Here is an 18959-nt window from a genome sequence, read left to right on the forward strand (position 1 = left end):
ACAGAGACAGAGACAGAGACAGAGACAGAGACAGAGACAGAGACAGAGACAGAGACAGAGAGAGACAGAGACAGAGAGACAGAGACAGAGACAGAGAGACAGAGACAGAGACAGAGACAGAGACATAGACAGAGACAGAGACAGAGAGACATAGACAGAGACAGAGACAGAGAGACAGAGACAGAGAGACAGAGAGACAGAGACAGAGACAGAGACAGAGACAGAGACAGAGACAGAGACATAGACAGAGACAGAGACATAGACATAGACAGAGACAGAGACAGAGACACAGAGACAGAGACAGAGACAGAGACAGAGACAGAGACAGAGACAGAGAGGGATCTAAAGCTCCACAGCCCAAATCAACATTCATTCAGTCTGGTTGCCTAGTAGCAGGACCCCACCTATAGAAAGGAAGCTCAAAAGGCTGATCGGCAACCAACTCAGTAACGCTAACATTTCGATGGCTCTCTATCATGGCTCTCTATCATGGCTCAGATATGTTCTTTGCACATGATCCTTTTCAGCTCAGATCCAGCAACAACGGTGGATGTGTAACCAGGCCAGCTCAGTACAGCCTGGTTTGGCTCAACTCAGTTAAGTAGTGTGAAAAGCCCTTTAACGTACCTTGCAGGGAGACATGTACAATATTTACCATAAACCTAATTGTAATCTGGCAGCGTGATTTCATTTGAAACTTTTCTTCAACAATGTGCCCCTCTATACCAATACCAATCTCTAGAACGAGATATGTTGATCTGCTGATCTGGTTCTAATGTTCATCTGTGTGGATTGACCCAGTCAGATGTTCTGGTTCTGCTGTCTATCTGTGTGGATTGACCCAGCCAGATGTTCTGGTTCTGCTGTCTATCTGTGTGGATTGACCCAGCCAGATGGTCTGGTTCTAATGTCCATCTGTGTGGATTGACCCAGGCAGATAGTCTGGTTCTCATGTCCATCTGTGTGGATTGACCCAGCCAGATGGTCTGGTTCTCATGTCCATCTGTGTGGATTGACCCAGCCAGATGGTCTGGTTCTAATGTCCATCTGTGTGGATTGACCCAGCCAGATGGTCTGGTTCTAATGTCCATCTGTGTGGATTGACCCAGTCAGATGGTCTGGTTCTGCTGTCTATCTGTGTGGATTGATCCAGCCAGATGGTCTGGTTCTGCTGTCTATCTGTGTGGATTGACCCAGCCAGATGTTCTGGTTCTACAATTCATCTGTGTGGATTGACCCAGTCAGATGGTCTGGTTCTGCTGTCTATCTGTGTGGATTGATCCAGCCAGATGGTCTGGTTCTGCTGTCTATCTGTGTGGATTGACCCAGCCAGATGTTCTGGTTCTACAATTCATCTGTGTGGATTGACCCAGTCAGATGGTCTGGTTCTGCTGTCTATCTGTGTGGATTGATCCAGCCAGATGGTCTGGTTCTGCTGTCTATCTGTGTGGATTGACCCAGCCAGATGTTCTGGTTCTACAGTTCATCTGTGTGGTTTGACCCAGTCAGATGGTCTGGTTCTAATGTCCATCTGTGTGGATTGACCCAGCCAGATGGTCTGGTTCTAATGTCCATCTGTGTGGATTGACCCAGTCAGATGGTCTGGTTCTGCTGTCTATCTGTGTGGATTGATCCAGCCAGATGGTCTGGTTCTGCTGTATATCTGTGTGGATTGACCCAGCCAGATGTTCTGGTTCTACAATTCATCTGTGTGGATTGACCCAGCCAGATGGTCTGGTTCTGCTGTCTATCTGTGTGGATTGACCCAGCCAGATGGTCTGGTTCTGCTGTCTATCTGTGTGGATTGACCCAGCCAGATGGTCTGGTTCTGCTGTTTATCTGTGTGGATTGACCCAGCCAGATGGTCTGGTTCTGCTGTCTATCTGTGTGGATTGACCCAGCCAGAGGGTCTGGTTCTGCTGTATATCTGTGTGGATTGACCCAGCCAGATGGTCTGGTTCTGCTGTTTATCTGTGTGGATTGACCCAGCCAGATGGTCTGGTTCTGCTGTTTATCTGTGTGGATTGACCCAGCCAGATGGTCTGGTTCTGCTGTCTATCTGTGTGGATTGACCCAGCCAGATGGTCTGGTTCTGCTGTTTATCTGTGTGGATTGACCCAGCCAGATGGTCTGGTTCTGCTGTTTATCTGTGTGGATTGACCCAGCCAGATGGTCTGGTTCTGCTGTTTATCTGTGTGGATTGACCTAGCCAGATGGTCTGGTTCTGCTGTTTATCTGTGTGGATTGACCCAGCCAGATGGTCTGGTTCTGCTGTCTATCTGTGTGGATTGACCCAGCCAGATGGTCTGGTTCTGCTGTTTATCTGTGTGGATTGACCCAGCCAGATGGTCTGGTTCTGCTGTTTATCTGTGTGGATTGACCCAGCCAGATGGTCTGGTTCTGCTGTTTATCTGTTTGGATTGACCCAGCCAGATGGTCTGGTTCTGCTGTTTATCTGTGTGGATTGACCCAGCCAGATGGTCTGGTTCTGCTGTTTATCTGTGTGGATTGACCCAGCCAGATGGTCTGGTTCTGCTGTTTATCTGTGTGGATTGACCCAGCCAGATGGTCTGGTTCTGCTGTTTATCTGTGTGGATTGACCCAGCCAGATGGTCTGGTTCTGCTGTTTATCTGTGTGGATTGACCCAGCCAGATGGTCTGGTTCTGCTGTTTATCTGTGTGGATTGACCCAGCCAGATGGTCTGGTTCTGCTGTCTATCTGTGTGGATTGACCCAGCCAGATGGTCTGGTTCTGCTGTATATCTGTGTGGATTGACCCAGCCAGATGTTCTGGTTCTACAATTCATCTGTGTGGATTGACCCAGCCAGATGGTCTGGTTCTGCTGTCTATCTGTGTGGATTGACCCAGCCAGATGGTCTGGTTCTGCTGTCTATCTGTGTGGATTGACCCAGCCAGATGGTCTGGTTCTGCTGTTTATCTGTGTGGATTGACCCAGCCAGATGGTCTGGTTCTGCTGTCTATCTGTGTGGATTGACCCAGCCAGAGGGTCTGGTTCTGCTGTATATCTGTGTGGATTAACCCAGCCAGATGGTCTGGTTCTGCTGTTTATCTGTGTGGATTGACCCAGCCAGATGGTCTGGTTCTGCTGTTTATCTGTGTGGATTGACCCAGCCAGATGGTCTGGTTCTGCTGTCTATCTGTGTGGATTGACCCAGCCAGATGGTCTGGTTCTGCTGTTTATCTGTGTGGATTGACCCAGCCAGATGGTCTGGTTCTGCTGTTTATCTGTGTGGATTGACCCAGCCAGATGGTCTGGTTCTGCTGTTTATCTGTGTGGATTGACCCAGCCAGATGGTCTGGTTCTGCTGTTTATCTGTGTGGATTGACCCAGCCAGATGGTCTGGTTCTGCTGTCTATCTGTGTGGATTGACCCAGCCAGATGGTCTGGTTCTGCTGTTTATCTGTGTGGATTGACCCAGTCAGATGGTCTGGTTCTGCTGTTTATCTGTGTGGATTGACCCAGCCAGATGGTCTGGTTCTGCTGTTTATCTGTGTGGATTGACCCAGCCAGATGGTCTGGTTCTGCTGTTTATCTGTGTGGATTGACCCAGCCAGATGGTCTGGTTCTGCTGTTTATCTGTGTGGATTGACCCAGCCAGATGGTCTGGTTCTGCTGTTTATCTGTGTGGATTGACCCAGCCAGATGGTCTGGTTCTGCTGTCTATCTGTGTGGATTGACCCAGCCAGATGGTCTGGTTCTGCTGTTTATCTGTGTGGATTGACCCAGCCAGATGGTCTGGTTCTGCTGTTTATCTGTGTGGATTGACCCAGCCAGATTGTCTGGTTCTGCTGTCTATCTGTGTGGATTGACCCAGCCAGATGGTCTGGTTCTGCTGTTTATCTGTGTGGATTGACCCAGCCAGATGGTCTGGTTCTGCTGTTTATCTGTGTGGATTGACCCAGCCAGATGGTCTGGTTCTGCTGTTTATCTGTTTGGCCAGATGGTCTGGTTCTGCTGTTTATCCCAGCCAGATGGTCTGGTTCTGCTGTTTATCTGTGTGGATTGACCCAGCCAGATGGTCTGGTTCTGCTGTTTATCTGTGTGGATTGACCCAGCCAGATGGTCTGGTTCTGCTGTTTATCTGTGTGGATTGACCCAGCCAGATGGTCTGGTTCTGCTGTTTATCTGTGTGGATTGACCCAGCCAGATGGTCTGGTTCTGCTGTTTATCTGTGTGGATTTGCCTTGGAACACAGTGGAAATTATCAATAATTTTTTTCTCCCTCAAATTGAAAAGGATAATCATATAAGAAACAAAGTAGGTCCACAATACCAGTATTTCAAATAGTTTTTAGATGATTGTCACTCACAGTTATTTACAAAAGCAAACTTCCGCACTAGCTACATCATCATGATGTCACTAACTACCCTTCCATCCTGAGACAGCAGTGGTAAGGTTTTACTCTAACCCCCTAACTACCCTCCCATCCTGAGAGAGCAGTGGTAAGGTTTTACTCTACCCCCCTAACTACCCTCCCATCCTGAGACAGCAGTGGTAAGGTTTTACTCTAACCTCCTAACTACCCTCCCATCCTGAGACAGCAGTGGTGAGGTTTTACTCTAACTTCCTAACTACCCTAACTACCCTTCCATCCTGAGACAGCAGTGGTGAGGTTTTACTCTAACCTCCTAACTACCCTAACTACCCTCCCATCCTGAGACAGCAGTGGTAAGGTTTTACTCTAACCTCCTAACTACCCTCCCATCCTGAGACAGCAGTGGTAAGGTTTTACTCTAACCTCCTAACTACCCTCCCATCCTGAGACAGCAGTGGTAAGGTTTTACTCTAACCTCCTAACTACCCTCCCATCCTGAGACAGCAGTGGTAAGGTTTTACTCTAACCTCCTAACTACCCTAACTACCCTCCCATCCTGAGACAGCAGTGGTAAGGTTTTACTCTAACCCCCTAACGACCCTAACTACCCTCCCATCCTGAGACAGCAGTGGTAAGGTTTTACTCTAACCTCCTAACTACCCTCCCATCCTGAGACAGCAGTGGTAAGGTTTTACTCTAACCTCCTAACTACCCTAACTACCCTCCCATCCTGAGACAGCAGTGGTAAGGTTTTACTCTAACCTCCTAACTACCCTAACTACCCTCCCATCCTGAGACAGCAGTGGTAAGGTTTTACTCTAACCTCCTAACTACCCTCCCATCCTGAGACAGCAGTGGTAAGGTTTTACTCTAACCTCCTAACTACCCTCCCATCCTGAGACAGCAGTGGTAAGGTTTTACTCTAACCTCCTAACTACCCTCCTATCCTGAGACAGCAGTGGTAAGGTTTTACTCTAACTACCCTAACTACCCTCCCATCCTGAGACAGCAGTGGTAAGGTTTTACTCTAACCTCCTAACTACCCTCCCATCCTGAGACAGCAGTGGTACGGTTTTACTCTAACCTCCTAACTACCCTAACTACCCTCCCATCCTGAGACAGCAGTGGTAAGGTTTTACTTTAGCCCCCTAACTACCCTCCCATCCTGAGACAGCAGTGGTAAGGTTTTACTCTAACCTCCTAACTACCTTAACTACCCTCCCATCCTGAGACAGCAGTGGTAAGGTTTTACTCTAACCTCCTAACTAATCCTAACTACCCTCCCATCCTGAGACAGCAGTGGTAAGGTTTTACTCTAACCTCCTAACTACCCTCCCATCCTGAGACAGCAGTGGTAAGGTTTTACTTTAACCCCCTAACTACCCTCCTATCCTGAGACAGCAGTGGTAAGGTTTTACTCTAACCTCCTAACTACCCTAACTACCCTCCCATCCTGAGACAGCAGTGGTAAGGTTTTACTCTAACCTCCTAACTACGCTCCCATCCTGAGACAGCAGTGGTGAGGTTTTACTTGAACCATATTTACCAAATAAACGAAAGTTAAAAAAAAAAAATGTTTTAAGTAACACAATAAAATAACAACGAGGCTGTATACAGGGGAGGGGGTACCGGTACCGAGTCAATGTGCGGGGGTACAGGTTAGCTGAGGTAATTTGTACATGTACATGTAGGTAGGGGTGAAGTGACTATGCATAGATAATAAACAGCGAGTAGCAGCAGTGTAAAAAACATAATGGAGGGGGGGGGGCAATTTAAATAATCTGGTTGCCATTTGGTTAATTGTTCAGCAGTCTTATGGCTTGGGGGTAGAAGCTGTTAAGGAGCCTTTTGGTGCTAGACTTGATGCTCCGGTACCGTAGAGAAAACAGTCTAGTCTTGGGTGACTGGAGTTTTTTACCATTTTTGGGGCTTTCCTCTGAAACCGCCTTGTATAGGGGTCCTGGATGGCAGGAAGCTTGGTCCCAGTGATGTACTGAGCCATACGCACTACCCTCTGTAGCGCCTGACGGTCAGATGCCGAGCAGTTGCCATACCAGGCGGTGATGGAACCGGTTAGGATGCTTTCAATGGTGCAGCTGTAGAACTCTTTGAGGATCGGAGGAGCCAAATCTTTTCAGTCTTCTGAGTCGGAAAAGGTGTATTCGTGCCCTTTTCATGACTGTCTTGGTGTGTTTGGACCATGATAGTTTGTTGGTGATGTGGACACTAAGGAACTTGAAACTCGCGACCGGCTCTACTACAGCCCTGTCAATGTTAATGGGGGCCTGTTCGGCCCGCCTTTTCCTGTAGTCCACGATCATCTCCTTTGTTGTGTTAACATTGAGGGAGAGGTTGTCCAGGCACCACACGACCAGGTCTCTGACCTCCTCGCTGTCTCATCGTTGTCGGTGATCAGTCCTACCACTGTTGTGTCGTCAGCAAACCTAAAGATGGTTGTTGGAGTCCTGTTTGTCCACGCAGTGTGGGTGAAGAGGGAGTACAGGAGGGGACTAAGCATGCACCCCTGGGGGGCTCAGGTATTGAGGATCAGCGTAGCAGACGTGCTGTTGACTACCCTTACCACCTGGGGGCGGCCCGTCAGGAAGTCCAGGATCCAGTTGCAGAGGGAGGTGTTATGTCCCAGGGATCCTTAGCTTAGTGATGAGCTTTGTGGGCACTATATGGTGTTGAACTCTCAGCTGTAGTCAATGAACAGCATTCTCACATAGGTGTTCCTCTTGCCCAGGTGGGAAAGGGCAGTGGAGTCCAATTGAGATTGCATCATCTGTGGATCTGTTGGGGCGGTATGTGAATTGGAGTGGGTCTAGGGTATCTGGGAGGATGCTGTTGATGTGAGTCATGACCAGCCTTTCAAAGCACTTCATGGCTACCGACGTGAGTGCTATGGAGCGGTAATCTTTAGGCAGGTTACCTTCGCTTCCTTGGGCACTGGGACTATGGTGGACTACTTAAAACATGTAGCTATTACAGACTGGGTCAGGGAGAGGTTGAAAATGTTAGTGAAGACACTTTCCAGTTAGTCCGCGCATGCTTTGAGTACACGTCCTGGTAATCCATCTGGCCTTGCGGCTTTGTGAATGTTGACCTGTTTAAAGGTCTTGCTCACACCGGCTACCGAGAGCGCTATCACACAGTCGTCCAGAACAGCTGGTGCTATCATGCATGCTTCAGTGTTGCTTGCCTCGAAGTGAGCATAAAAAGCATTTAGCTCGTCTGGTAGGCTCGCGTCACTGGGTAGCTTGCGACTGGGTTTCCCTTTATAGTCCATAATAGTTTTCAAGCCCTGCCACATCCGACCAGAGTCAGAGATGGTGTAGTAGGATTCAATCTTAATCCTGTAATGACGATTTGCTTGTTTGATGGTTCGTCTGAGGGCATAGCGGGATTTCTTATAAGCGTCCGGATTAGTGTCCCGCTCCTTGAAAGCGGCAGCTCTAGCCTTTAGCTCGATGCGGATGTTGCCTGTAATCCATGTCTTCTGGTTGCGGTATGTACATACGGTCACTGTGGGGACGACGTCGTCGATACATTTATGGATGAAGCCGATGAATGAGGTGATTGAGTTTTTTTCCCTCTGGTTGCACTTTTTTAAAAACCTATATTTAACGAGGCAAGTCAGTTAATAAGAACAAATTATTAATTTCAATGACAGCCTATGAACAAAACTGCCTTTTTCAGGGGAAGAACTACAGATGTTTACCTTGTCAGCTCAGGGATTTGATCATGCAATCTTCCGGTTACAAGACCAACGCTCTAACCACTAGGCGACCTACCTCGACTCACCAGTGCCCCTGCACATTGACTCTGTACCGGTACCCCTTGTATATAGCCTCACTATTGTTATTTTACTGCTGCTCTTTAATTATTTGTTACTTTTATTTATTTTCTATTTGTAGGTATTTTTCTAAAAACTGCATTGTTGGTTAAGGGCTTGTAAGTAAGCATTTCAATGTAAGTTGTTGTACACCTGTACACCTGTTGTATTCGGCCTATTTGACAAATAAAATGTGGTTTGATTAGACATGGCACAGCAGCTGTTATCCTGAGACAGCAGTGGTAAGGTTTTACTTTAACCTCAAAACAACACATATCATTATGTCACAGTTTAAACTCACTTCAGAGCTGCGCGGACAGCTGGCATGATGACTGTGTAGTTTAGCGTCCTGTCCTGATTTCCCACTCTCACATCATTTCAATCACTCTACAGTTGAGTTGTGAGTGGTTAGTGCCACCCTCCCCCTCCTACCTTCCCCTGTCCTCCCCCCTCCCTCCAAACACCCTCACATTAGACTAATTGTCTGGTCATAATCCCACCTGATGTGTGCTTCTAATATTTTGAACGGTCATGTTAACCTATTCTGATTACCCCATTTTCAAAAAGCCCCGACCTAACTCTATCGGCCCGGCCTGCTGCACTCTCTCTCTCTGTGTAATCCGATGGCCTCACTAAATTATAAAAAAAAAAAAGTATAATTCAGAAGAGTGGAAAAACCCCACATCAGGACAGAAAGATAGGATACTACAGGCCAGTGTAAATGTCCTGATGTTAGATCAGAGAGAGAGAGGGAACTCAAGGTTAAAGTGATACAAGAAAAAAAACTGTTATGTGTGTGATGATGAAAAGATAGAATTCTGGAACAAACAGACTTGTCACAGTGTTCCTTAAAGAACACATTATCAGTTTGGAAATTCACTCCTCATCATATCGTCTCCCGTTTTGGTGGCTTCAATTAGATTTTTCTTTGTAACTATAACATTGATAAGATTCCTACAAAAGCATCTGCTTTTCATAGACAAGTGTTGATAGCGTGGTAATTAATATATAAACTTTTTTTTTCTCACACACACACACACGCACGCACGCACGCACGCACGCACGCACGCACACACACACACACACACACACACACACACACACACACACACACACACACAAACACACAGACAGGACTAGACATTTTGTGGCCAAATTACATATCATTATTGAGCCAGAAAAAAAACTGAGCATAAAAGATCAGTGCTAGCAGTATTAGTGGGATATGAATATGCATGCCAGCAGTATTAGTGGGATATGAATATGCATGCCAGCAGTATTAGTGGGATATGAATATGCATGCCAGCAGTATTAGTAGGATATGAATATGCATGCAAGCAGTATTAGTAGGATATGAATATGCATGCCAGCAGTATTAGTAGGATATGAATATGCATGCCCGCAGTATTAGTGGGATATGAATATGCATGCCGGCAGTATTAGTGGGATATGAATATGCATGCCAGCAGTATAAGTGGGATATGAATATGCATGCCAGCAGTATTAGTGGGATATGAATATGCATGCCAGCAGTATAAGTGGGATATGAATATGCATGCCAGCAGTATTAGTGGGCTATGAATATGCATGCCAGCAGTATTAGTGGGATATGAATATGCATGCAAACAGTATTAGTAGGATATGAATATGCATGACATCAGTATTAGTCAGCTATGAATATGCATGCCAGCAGTATTAGTGGGATATGGATATGCATGCCATCAGTATTAGTGGGATATGAATATGCATGCACGCCGTATTAATGGGATATGAATATGCATGCCAGCAGTATTAATGGGGTATGAATATGCATGCCAGCAGTATTAATGGGGTATGAATATGCATGCTAGCAGTATTAGTGGGATATGAATATGCATGCCAGCAGTATTAATGGGGTATGAATATGCATGCCAGCAGTATTAATGGGGTATGAATATGCATGCTAGCAGTATTAGTGGGATATGAATATGCATGCCAGCAGTATTAATGGGGTATGAATATGCATGCCAGCAGTATTAATGGGGTATGGATATGCATGCCAGCAGTATTAGTGGGATATGAATATGCATGCCAGCAGTATTAATGGGGTATGAATATGCATGCCAGCAGTATTAATGGGGTATGAATATGCATGCTAGCAGTATTAGTGGGGTATGAATATGACTGGAACTGCAAAATGAATATGCATGCCAGCAGTCAAATCTAAATACTGTATTTAAATTTGACTGGTATGTATCTTTGACCTTTACTTTGGACCAATTTCTAACCCAGTTAGGTCAGAGGGTAGGGTACAATTAACCCCCTAAGAGGTTTTCTAATATGATCTAAGATATCCAAACAGTATATTTGTACTTTGAGAACACCACAAACATGTATTTTCTTAGCCAAACTGAGCTTACACTTAGTCAGATAGTATATTTTTTCAATCATAATAGTGTATTGGATAGGATATGTAAACTCCGAGAGGCCTAATCTAACCAGACCAATAGATCAATCAAATTGATCAGCAATGATTGATACAGATTTTCTGAACAATTACCTAAAATCACTGTACGGATGAATGATCCAGAATCCTGCAGACTTCACGCGTTCCCTCTCGTGCTCCACGGCCCTCTCGCTCCCCAACATTCTCAGAGAGAACTTGTTGACTCCTGGTTGTAGCATCGCTCCGAACTGCCGGTGCATGAAACCCGCCCGGTACAACTGCTCTACTTCGTCTGGCATGATCGGTTCGGTTCCTTCTAACTTGATTAAAGTGGAATGATCGAAGACGGACGAGCGGCGGTGTGCGCTAGCACTGCGACCAACGGAATCCTGCGCTCCCTGTTCGGCCCCAGAACCAGTCTCTCCTCCGGTGTAACTCTCCTCGTTAGCGCCGGCGTCTACCTCGGGGATCAGCCTCCGCTGCTCCGCTGGATCTGATCCAATAGTGTGCTGACCAGTGATGGAAGAGCGGTTACCTCTAAAAAGGCGACAGTCCCCGTTTAAGTTGGTCTTAACGGCAACGTCCGTTTCCAAGTCTCCGGCGGTTCCGCTCTTTGGGTCCCTGTCTCTGTTTCTCTTAGAGCTGCTAGCGGGGGGAGGAGATCCAGGAAGGAGAAGAGGCTTCAGCCTGATACCGGCACTTTTCTTGTTTGTGTCCTTGTCGCCACCACGGTATTCTCCTCCGTCGTCAATCATCACAGAGACAGAGCCTCTTTGGCCAATGTTTTGCGGCAAGCTGTACAGCCTTTTGCGCATGGAAAAATGAACCCTATCCATTATGGATAGGCCTATTGAAGAAAGGATGATACAGACGCTCACTAGCCTGGGCTAAAAAATAAAACGCGTTTGAAAATGAAACAAGAATATATGAGCTGTGATGATAACAAATCATATATTTCATCAACTCAAACGGATCAGGATACCAAAAGCAGTGACGGCGTTCTGCAGCAGGACAGGAACAGGTCGAATCTTACTTGACACTTGGAACGTGCTGCTTCTTGCTCTCCCGGTTGCAACAGTTTGTACCGCTTCGGCGCGACGGTCATATTAGGGTGCATGACCAGTAAATCGATGAATGACGTCCAGGTATCCAGGTGTTGCTAAATCAGAGTGTTTCCTAGATGATGACAACAGATCGGGGTGCTGATGCTGCCTGTATGCTGACTGCTCTGAGCGTCGGACGTGCCAGCCGGAGACAGTGAGGATGGATGCTGGCTGGTGGCTAAACTGAGGTCCTCAATGACAAAGCATGATCACTCTTCTGATTCTCCTCCTCCCCAAATATTTATATCCCTGGCTAGCTTAGCTGTCAATAGGAAAAGAATGACACGCTTCCTTCCACGCAGTCAGTCAGTCAGTCAGTCAGTCCTCACCAGCTTGCATTCAAAGACCGCTGGCTGGTGTGTGTGCTGACATCACGGTTCCATCCCTGTAGTGCTCTCTAATAACGTGGATATTAATGGGGCTAATTTACCGGGTTGCCATAGGAGCGCTGCACGAGGATAGACAGGACAGCACATGCACTCAGCATCCCAGTCCAGGCAGGATTATGGAGGATATAATTTATAAACTCCCTGCGGTTGCTGATGACAGATTTTTTGTTGTTGTAAATGATAAACCACACGCTAAACAGCCCATTGTCTTTAGGCCTATAATTGATCAGTTAAGCAATATTGACCATAATTATTGAAGCAAGTGCTACTTTCCACACTGCACTTTCATTGGTTTGAGATCCTGGGAAAAGTTATATGGTTGTATGCAGGTGACAACTATACAATGGTCAGAAGGTGTGGGGTCAATTCCATTCAATTCAGTCTACATACACAGGAAAATAGAGACATTTTGGAATTGGAATTTTCAGTTTACTTCCTGAATTCACTGGACTGAAATGGGATTGACCCCACCCCTGCAGGTCATACAGAACTATAATGTCTGACTCAGCAAATGGCACCATATTCCACAGTGTGCAACTTTTTTCAAAAGTAGTGCATTATATAGGGAATAGGGTGCCATTTGGGACTGGCACCTGAGAACACTGAAGAGTCTGTGGTGGTGTTATCCCTGATGATCTCATTCCAGAGAAAGTATGCATCCCAAATGGTGCCCTATTACCTAGGTACAGAGCATTCGGAAAGTATTCAGACCCCTTGACTTTTTCCACATTTTCTTATGTTACAGCCTTATTCTAAAATGTATTAAATATTGCCCCCCCCTTCATCAATCTACACACAATACCCCATAATGACATCACAATACCCCATAATGACAAAGCAAAAACAGGTTTGTAGAATTTCTTTGCAAATTAAAAACAATACAAAAATAATGAAATATCACATTTATGTAAGTATTCAGACCCTTTACTCAGTACTTTGTTGAAGCATCTTAACAGTGATTACAGCCTCGAGTCTTCTTGGGTATGAAGCTACAAGCTTGGCTCACCTGTAACTTTACCTACATGTACATATTACCTCAATTACCTCGACGAACCGGTGCCCCTGCACATAGACTCTGTACCGGTACCCCCTGTTTATAGTCTCGCTACTGTTATTTTACTACGGCTCTTTAATTAACAATTTGTTATATTTATTTTTTACTTATCTATTTTCTACATATTTCTCTTAAAACTGCATTGTTGGGTAAGGGCTTGTATTCGGCATGTGACAAATAACATTTGATTTGGGGAGTTTCTCCCATTCTTCTCTGCAGATCCTCTAAAGCTCTATCAGGTTGGATGGGGAATGTCGCTGCACAGTTATTTTCAGGTCTCTCCAGAGATGTTCGATCGGGTTCAAGTCCCGGCTCTGGATGGGCCACTCAAGGACATTGAGACTTGTCCCAAAGCCACTCCTGCGTTGTCTTGGCTGTGTGTATAGGGTCGTTGTCCTGTTGGAAGGTGAACCTTCGAACTAGTCTTAGGTCCTGAGCGCTCTGGAGCAGGTTTTCATCAAGGATCACTCTGTACTTTGCTCCATTCATCTTTCCTTCTATTCTGACTAGTCTCCCAGTCCCTGCCGCTGAAATACATCCCCACAGCATGATGCTGCCACCACCATGCTTCACCATAGGGATGGTGTCACGTTTCCTCCAGACATGACGATTGGCATTCAGGCCAAACGGTTCAATCTTTGTTTCATCAGACTAGAGAATCTTGTTTTTCATGGTCTGAGAGTCCTTTAGGTGCCTTTTGGCAAACTCCAAGCGGGCTGTCATGTGCCTTTTTCCTGAGGAGTGGCTTCCGTCTGTCAACTCTACCATAAAGACCTGATTGGTGGAGTGCTGCAGAGATGGTTGTCCATCTGGAAGGTTCTCCCATCTCCACAGAGGAACACTGGGGCTCTGTCAGAGTGACCATCGGGTTCTTGGCACCTCCCTGACCAAGGCCTTTCTCTCCCAATTGCTCAGTTTGGCCGGGCGGCCAGCTCTAGGAAGAGTCTTGGTGGTTCTAAACTTCTTCCATTTAAGAATGATGGAGGCCAATGTGTTCTTGGGGACCTTCAATACTGCAGAAATATTTTGGTTCCCTTCCCCAGATCTGTGCATCGACACAATCCTGTCTCGGATTCCTTTGACCTCATGGCTTGGTTTTTGCTCTGACATGCACTGTCAACTGTGGGACCTTATATAGACAGGTGTGTGCCTTTCCAAATCATGTCCAATCAATTGAATTTAACACAGGTGGACTCCAATCAAGTTTTAGAAACATCTCAAGGATGATCAATCGAAGCTCAATTTTTGATTGTCTCATAGCACAGGGTCTGAATACTTATGAAAATAAGGTATTTATGTTTTTTAATACATTTGCAAAAAGTATTAAAAAAAACTGTTTTCACTTTTTCATTATGGGGTATTGTGTGTAGATTGATGAGGGGAAAAAAATGATGTAATACATTTTAGAATAAGGCTGTAACGTAACAAAATGTGGAAAAGGGAAATACTGCCTCTGAACTTGCAGTATGGCCTGGAGTCATTGTATTGTGTGTGTTTGTGTGTATTCATTATAACATATGTGATGTACTTCAGTCCAGACGTTGTACTCTGTTAAATTAAACGTTTCTGCCAGATAGCTGACTCCTATACAGGATAAAAGGTTCTGCCAGATAGCTGACTCCCTATACGGGATAAAATGTTCTGCCAGATAGCTGACTCCCTATACAGGATAAAAGGTTCTGCCAGATAGCTGACTCCTATACGGGATAAAAGGTTCTGCCAGATAGCTGACTCCCTATATGGGATAAAATGTTCTGCCAGATAGCTGACTCCCTATACGGGATAAAAGGTTCTGCCAGATAGCTGACTCCCTATACAGGATAAAAGGTTCTGCCAGATAGCTGACTCCTATACAGGATAAAAGGTTCTGCCAGATAGCTGACTCCCTATATGGGATAAAATGTTCTGCCAGATAGCTGACTCCCTATATGGGATAAAATGTTCTGCCAGATAGCTGACTCCCTATATGGGATAAAAGGTTCTGCCAGATAGCTGACTCCCTATACAGGATAAAAGGTTCTGCCAGATAGCTGACTCCTATACAGGATAAAAGGTTCTGCCAGATAGCTGACTCCTATACAGGATAAAAGGTTCTGCCAGATAGCTGACTCCCTATACGGGATAAAAGGTTCTGCCAGATAGCTGACTCCCTATACAGGATAAAAGGTTCTGCCAGATAGCTGACTCCCTATATGGGATAAAAGGTTCTGCCAGATAGCTGACTCCCTATACGGGATAAAAGGTTCTGCCAGATAGCTGACTCCCTATACAGGATAAAAGGTTCTGCCAGATAGCTGACTCCCTATACAGGATAAAAGGTTCTGCCAGATAGCTGACTCCTATACGGGATAAAAGGTTCTGCCAGATAGCTGACTCCTATACAGGATAAAAGGTTCTGCCAGATAGCTGACTCCCTATATGGGATAAAATGGTCTGCCAGATAGCTGACTCCCTATATGGGATAAAAGGTTCTGCCAGATAGCTGACTCCCTATATGGGATAAAAGGTTCTGCCAGATAGCTGACTCCCTATACAGGATAAAAGGTTCTGCCAGATAGCTGACTCCTATACAGGATAAAAGGTTCTGCCAGATAGCTGACTCCCTATATGGGATAAAATGGTCTGCCAGATAGCTGACTCCCTATATGGGATAAAATGGTCTGCCAGATAGCTGACTCCCTATACAGGATAAAAGGTTCTGCCAGATAGCTGACTCCCTATACAGGATAAAAGGTTCTGCCAGATAGCTGACTCCTATACGGGATAAAAGGTTCTGCCAGATAGCTGACTCCCTATACGGGATAAAATGTTCTGCCAGATAGCTGACTCCCTATATGGGATAAAAGGTTCTGCCAGATAGCTGACTCCTATACAGGATAAAAGGTTCTGCCAGATAGCTGACTCCCTATATGGGATAAAAGGTTCTGCCAGATAGCTGACTCCCTATATGGGATAAAAGGTTCTGCCAGATAGCTGACTCCCTATATGGGATAAAATGGTCTGCCAGATAGCTGACTCCCTATATGGGATAAAAGGTTCTGCCAGATAGCTGACTCCCTATATGGGATAAAAGGTTCTGCCAGATAGCTGACTCCCTATATGGGATAAAATGGTCTGCCAGATAGCTGACTCCCTATATGGGATAAAAGGTTCTGCCAGATAGCTGACTCCCTATATGGGATAAAAGGTTCTGCCAGATAGCTGACTCCCTATACAGGATAAAAGGTTCTGCCAGATAGCTGACTCCTATACAGGATAAAAGGTTCTGCCAGATAGCTGACTCCCTATACAGGATAAAATGTTCTGCCAGATAGCTGACTCCCTACAGGATAAAAGGTTCTGCCAGATAGCTGACTCCCTATATGGGATAAAATGGTCTGCCAGATAGCTGACTCCCTATATGGGATAAAAGGTTCTGCCAGATAGCTGACTCCCTATATGGGATAAAAGGTTCTGCCAGATAGCTGACTCCCTATATGGGATAAAAGGTTCTGCCAGATAGCTGACTCCCTATACAGGATAAAAGGTTCTGCCAGATAGCTGACTCCCTATACAGGATAAAAGGTTCTGCCAGATAGCTGACTCCCTATACGGGATAAAAGGTTCTGCCAGATAGCTGACTCCTATACAGGATAAAAGGTTCTGCCAGATAGCTGACTCCCTATACAGGATAAAAGGTTCTGCCAGATAGCTGACTCCTATACGGGATAAAAGGTTCTGCCAGATAGCTGACTCCCTATACGGGATAAAAGGTTCTGCCAGATAGCTGACTCCCTATACGGGATAAAAGGTTCTGCCAGATAGCTGACTCCCTATATAGGATAAAAGGTTCTGCCAGATAGCTGACTCCCCTATATAGGATAAAAGGTTCTGCCAGATAGCTGACTCCTATATAGGATAAAAGGTTCTGCCAGATAGCTGACTCCCTATATGGGATAAAAGGTTCTGCCAGATAGCTGACTCCTATATGGGATAAAAGGTTCTGCCAGATAGCTGACTCCCTATATGGGATAAAATGGTCTGCCAGATAGCTGACTCCCTATATGGGATAAAAGGTTCTGCCAGATAGCTGACTCCCTATACAGGATAAAAGGTTCTGCCAGATAGCTGACTCCCTATACAGGATAAAAGGTTCTGCCAGATAGCTGACTCCCTATACGGGATAAAAGGTTCTGCCAGATAGCTGACTCCTATACAGGATAAAAGGTTCTGCCAGATAGCTGACTCCCTATACGGGATAAAAGGTTCTGCCAGATAGCTGACTCCCTATATGCCCCCTTCAGTTGTACTGCTGCCATTTGGTCTGGATAGAAGATATTAGGATTTAGTGTGCATCCCAAATGACACCCTATATTCCCTATAAATTGCACTGCTTAGACCAGTGCCCATGAGGCTATATAGTGAACTACTTTGGACCAGGGCCCATAAGGCTATAAAGTTAAATGCTTTAGACCAGGGCCCATAAGGCTATAGAGTAAATTGTTTTAGACCAGGGCCCATAAGGCTATATAGTGAACTGCTTTAGACCAGGGCCCATAAGGCTATATAGTGAACTACTTTGGACCAGGGCCCATAAGGCTATAGAGTAAATTGTTTTAGACCAGGGCCCATAAGGCTATAGTGAACTGCTTTAGACCAGGGCCCATAAGGCTATATTGTACATTGTTTTAGACCAGGGCCCATAAGGCTATATAGTACATAGTTTTAGACCTGGGCCGAGAAGGCTATAGAGTGAACTGCTTTAGGCCAGGGCCCATAAGGCTATAGAGTGAACTACTTTAGACCAGGGCCCATAAGGCTATAGAGTGAACTGCTTTAGACCAGGGCCAATAAGGCTATATAGTGAACTGCTTTAGACCAGGGCCCATGAGGCTATATTGTGAACTGCTTTAGACCAGGGCCGTAAGGCTATATAGTACATTGTTTTAGACCAGGGCCCATAAGTCTATATACTGAACTGCTTTAGACCAGGGCCCATAAGGCTATATAGTGAACTGCTTTAGACCAGGGCCCATAAGGCTATATAGTGCATAGTTTTAGACCAGGGCCGATAAGGCTATAGAGTGAACTACTTCAGACCAGGGCCTATAAGCCTATATATTGAACTGCTTTAGACCAGGGCCCATAAGGCTCTATAGTGAACTGCTTTAGACCAGGGCCCATAAGGCTATAGAGTGAACTGCTTTCGACCAGGGCCCATAAGGCTATATAGTACATTGTTTTAGACCAGGGCCCATAAGAATATATAGTACATTGTTTTAGACCAGGGACCATAAGGGTATAGAGTGAACTGCTTTAGACCAGGGCCCATAATGCTCTATAGTACATTGTTATAGACCAGGGCCCATGAGGCTATATAGTGAACTGTTTTAGACCAGGGCCCATAAGAATATATAGTACATTGTTTTAGACCAGGGCCCATAAGGCTATAGTGAACTGCTTTAGAGCAGGGCCCATAAGGCTATATAGTACATTGTTTTAGACCAGGGACCATAAGGCTATATAGTAAAATGCTTTAGACCAGGGCTCATAAGGCTCTATAGTGAACTGCTTTAGACCAGGGCCAATTAGGCTATAGAGTGAACTGCTTCAGACCAGGTCCCATAAGGCTATATAGTGAACTGCTTCAGACCAGGGCCCATGAGGCTATATAGTGAACTGCTTTAGACCAGGGCCATAAGGCTATATAGTACATTCTTTTAGACCAGGGCCCATAAGGCTATATAGTAAATTGTTTTAGACCAGGGCCCATAAGGCTATATAGAACATTGTTTTAAACCAGGGCCGAGAAGGCTATAGAGTGAACTGCTTTAGA

The 18959-nt window shown here is 45.5% G+C and overlaps 1 protein-coding gene across 1 annotated transcript in view; it reads right to left on the reverse strand.

Moving 5' to 3' along the window:
* The window catches only part of LOC118358797 (potassium/sodium hyperpolarization-activated cyclic nucleotide-gated channel 2-like), a 52918-nt gene extending 41565 nt beyond the window's left edge, over positions 1 to 11353 (reverse strand). Inside the window, exon 1 of the mRNA XM_052481117.1 lies at positions 10713 to 11353. Coding sequence (XP_052337077.1) covers positions 10713 to 11353 — 641 coding nt within the window. The remainder of the gene's footprint in view (positions 1 to 10712) is intronic.
* Positions 11354 to 18959: the final 7606 nt, after the last annotated feature.

This window comes from Oncorhynchus keta, chromosome 26 (assembly GCF_023373465.1).
Source record: "Oncorhynchus keta strain PuntledgeMale-10-30-2019 chromosome 26, Oket_V2, whole genome shotgun sequence".
NCBI lineage: Eukaryota > Metazoa > Chordata > Actinopteri > Salmoniformes > Salmonidae > Oncorhynchus > Oncorhynchus keta.